The 3,305-nt window shown below is 39.5% G+C and overlaps 1 protein-coding gene across 1 annotated transcript; it reads left to right on the forward strand.

Annotated features, from left to right (window-relative positions):
- The first annotated feature begins 2,073 nt into the window (after positions 1–2,073).
- On the forward strand, positions 2,074–2,955 carry LOC143925212 (taste receptor type 2 member 2-like). The gene has a single exon (XM_077449808.1). It carries the CDS (start codon positions 2,074–2,076, stop codon positions 2,953–2,955), a length of 882 nt encoding a protein of 293 aa, XP_077305934.1.
- Positions 2,956–3,305: the final 350 nt, after the last annotated feature.

The raw sequence follows: 3,305 nt of genomic DNA on the forward strand, positions 1-3,305 counted from the left end.
GAGGTGTTCGGGTGCGAACCGAACCAGGGGGGTGTTTGGCCCATCCCTACTCAGGATCACCAAAGACTGGTTTTCAGGTATATTGAGGGATGAGGTAGTCTACAAACTTTGGATCTCTTGAAAACTCCAGTGGGAGGTCTGTGCATTGTTGGGGATTGAAGACTTCTGAGATTCCCCTTCTATGGGGAAAGTGGCAGAGCTTGTAAACTCCAGAAATTGAAGTCTTCAACTGATATAAGAACCTGGAGAGTAACCGGCCAATGTCCCCTCATTAGAAATATCTTTTTCGGAAAGACCAGCAAGTTAGGACTACACAACATTCCCCCCACTGGAGCAAATTGGATCATGCTTTATTTGCTTTTGTTTGTTTGCCTTCCTCTGGATCAACTGTGGATACAGGATTGTATATATGGACAAAAAAAAGGGGGCACAGATGAGGCTGTAAGGTAACCAGCCTCTGGGTCTTTTAACGGTATCAAATTAAGCAGGTCAAACACATGCCATAATAGAAACGTACAAAATTAATTTTATTTAAACAAAGAATTAAAAACATACACCAAAGGACATATTGGTACATCCAAACATCAAATAAATGCATAATACAGACATATGTATATTAAAACGCTACCAATCTCAACATGTTTCGCTCAAATTAGAGCTTCCTCAGGAGATTGGTGGTGCAGCTTGTTTGTATGCTGAAGTTATAAAAATTAAGTTATAAAAATTATTATATTATATATATATATTAAAAAAATAATAAGAAAAAACATCAAATTAGGTGCAGTTTTACGGAAAAAAAAACCCAATGATTTCAATAAGTGAAAAATGAACAGAAAAACGAGATTATAAATACAAGGACAAGGAAGACACATGAACCAGGATAACATGAAACAGGTCTCACCACAATAGTCTGAATGTCCAATAGTAATAAAAACATAAGAAACCTCCAAAATGTCAAAATGAAGAAAAAAAGGGGATGGAATTTCAGTCAAACAACGACCGCCTCATTCAATATAGACTGTAGAGAGGGACAATAAGTAGGGATAAAATTGGAACATAAAAAAATTCACATAATAATGAATATGTATTGGGAAGGGGGGAGGGGCTTTCCTCTTTTTCCCTAAAAAAGAAAATAGAAGACAAACCCCCACCAGATCAAAAAAAATGAACAAATGAAGGTACCTTATATGTCTTGCAATCAAGAAGGTGGGATCAATCATGTGTGGTTTATTCAATGGAGCAGCGCTGAAGTAGCAATGCCTCCAAAAGGTATGTCAGAGATCGGAAATTTTTTGTCATGTACAATTTATATGGGATATTGTATATATGGAGGTTTACGATGTGTGTGTGTTTTCAACCAGATAAATTATGTAACTCCTGTAACTATGTATGGAAGGAGAGAAGGGAAAGGAAGGAAGGAAAAGAAAGAAGTGAAGGAAAAGAAAGGAGGGAAGGAAAAGAAAGGAGGGAAGGAAAAGAAAAAGAGAAAGGAAAGGAAATTAGAAAGGAGAGGAAAAGAGAAAGGAAAGGTAAAGAGGAAGGAAAGGAAAGGGAAAGGAAAAGAGAAAGGAAAGGGAAAGGAAAAGAAAGAAAGAAAAAAGAAAGAAAGAAAGAAAGATAGAAAGAAAAATAAAGAAAGAAAGAAAGATAAAGAAAGAAAGAAATATAAAAGAAAGAAAAAGAAAGAAAAATAAAGAAAGAAAGAAAAAGAAAGAAATAGAAAGAAAAAAGAAAAATAAAGAAAGATAAAGAAAGATAAAGAAAGATAAAGAAAGATAAAGAAAGATAAAGAGAGAAAAAGAAAGAAAAAAGAAAGAAAAAAGAAAAAGAAAGAAAAAGAAAGAAAGAAAGGGAAAATCCAGTAAGGGTTTCCTATGGAGGTATTGTTTGTGAAGTAGAGTGTTCCAGTCTCCATACATTTGCATACACCTGGCAGACAGGTGAGTGATTGATGAGCGTTTCGCGTGATTGCTCTTCTATAAATGGGATCTTGGAGAGAGGAGCTCCTGCTGTGTAGATCTGAGATCAGTACGGTGAGCGGAGAAGATGTCCAGTCTCCTGTGGATCGTGATGATGGTCTTCTATTATGTGGAGTGTGCGTTGGCTCTCTCGTTAAACTCCTGCATTGTACTTCTGAATGGGAAGAGTCTGTACAATGGGGCGAAGAAGAACCCTTCAGCTGTCATCCAGCTCATCATGGGGCTCATTAACATCACCATGCGTGGTATGTTGCTCATGCAGTTCACGGCTTTGCTTTTCCCCAATTTTCGCATTGAGGGATTATTTAACATAATGTTATTTTTTCTACCATTCCAAATGTATTTCAGCAGCTGGCTGATATCTTGGCTGTGTGCCTATTACTGCATCCGCATTGTTCACTTCACCCACCAAGTCTTTATTTGGGTTAGGAGGACCCTCTCCTCTTGGCTTCCATGGGGACTCGTACTATCAGGAGTTGGCTCCGTCGCTCTGTGTATCGGGAACATCTGGACTGTTAAAATGGCTCCAGGGTATTACAACAGTACACCCCCTGATACCAGTAATATGGAAAACGTACCTTTAAGTCTCGCATTCACAGCAATATGCCTCTTCCTGGGCGTCTGCCTCCCGTTTATTATCAGTTCCGTCTCCCTGCTGACCACAGTAGTTTCTCTGTTTAGACACATCTGGAATATAAAGCACCAAGATTCTGGATTCTCTCCTGCACAGGTCCAAGTCCATGTCAACGCCATCCGAACCATGATCCTCTTACTTCTATTGGATGTCCTCTTCTACATAGCTGTAATGACTGTGAACAATATTAACAATACAAATCCTATGTCAATAGCCTGCTGGATTGTGGTAATTGTCTTTCCAACATCGGAAGCCGCCATAATTATCCAGTCCAGCTCCGTACTGTGTAAGATGGTTCTGGGTAGACTCTGTGCATGCAGAACGGTGGGAACTGAGAGTTAAGGTGGGAATTTGGGTTATGGCCTGCTGTTCTATACTGACACATGCAATACCCCATTACATACACTATACGGCCAAAAGTTTTGCTTGACCAATACACCTGTATGGGCTTGCTGATTACTCCATTTCAAAATCATGGGCATATATATGGAGCTGGTTTCCTTCCACTTTTCTGGGAAGGTTTTTGCCAAGATTTTTTGGAAGGTCTCTGGCAATTTGTGCCCATATGTGCCCCCTACTAGTGCCTCCCACTCCAGTGTTTTGCTGTTGCCAGGATCAGGAACATAGGCATGCGCACAGGGTGTGCCAAGTGTGTCTGGGCACATCCTAATCACCCTGTACAGTGTAGTTTT

The sequence above is a fragment of the Lithobates pipiens genome, unplaced genomic scaffold (assembly GCF_037356315.1).
Source record: "Lithobates pipiens isolate NorthernLeopardFrog02 unplaced genomic scaffold, aLitPip1_a1.2 Scaffold_22, whole genome shotgun sequence".
In the NCBI taxonomy this organism is placed as follows: Eukaryota; Metazoa; Chordata; class Amphibia; order Anura; family Ranidae; genus Lithobates; species Lithobates pipiens.

What these genes read in the sequence shown, in the direction of transcription:
- LOC143925212 (XM_077449808.1), top strand. Translation starts at nt 2,074, where the DNA reads ATGGTCTTCTATTATGTGGAGTGTGCGTTGGCTCTCTCGTTAAACTCC.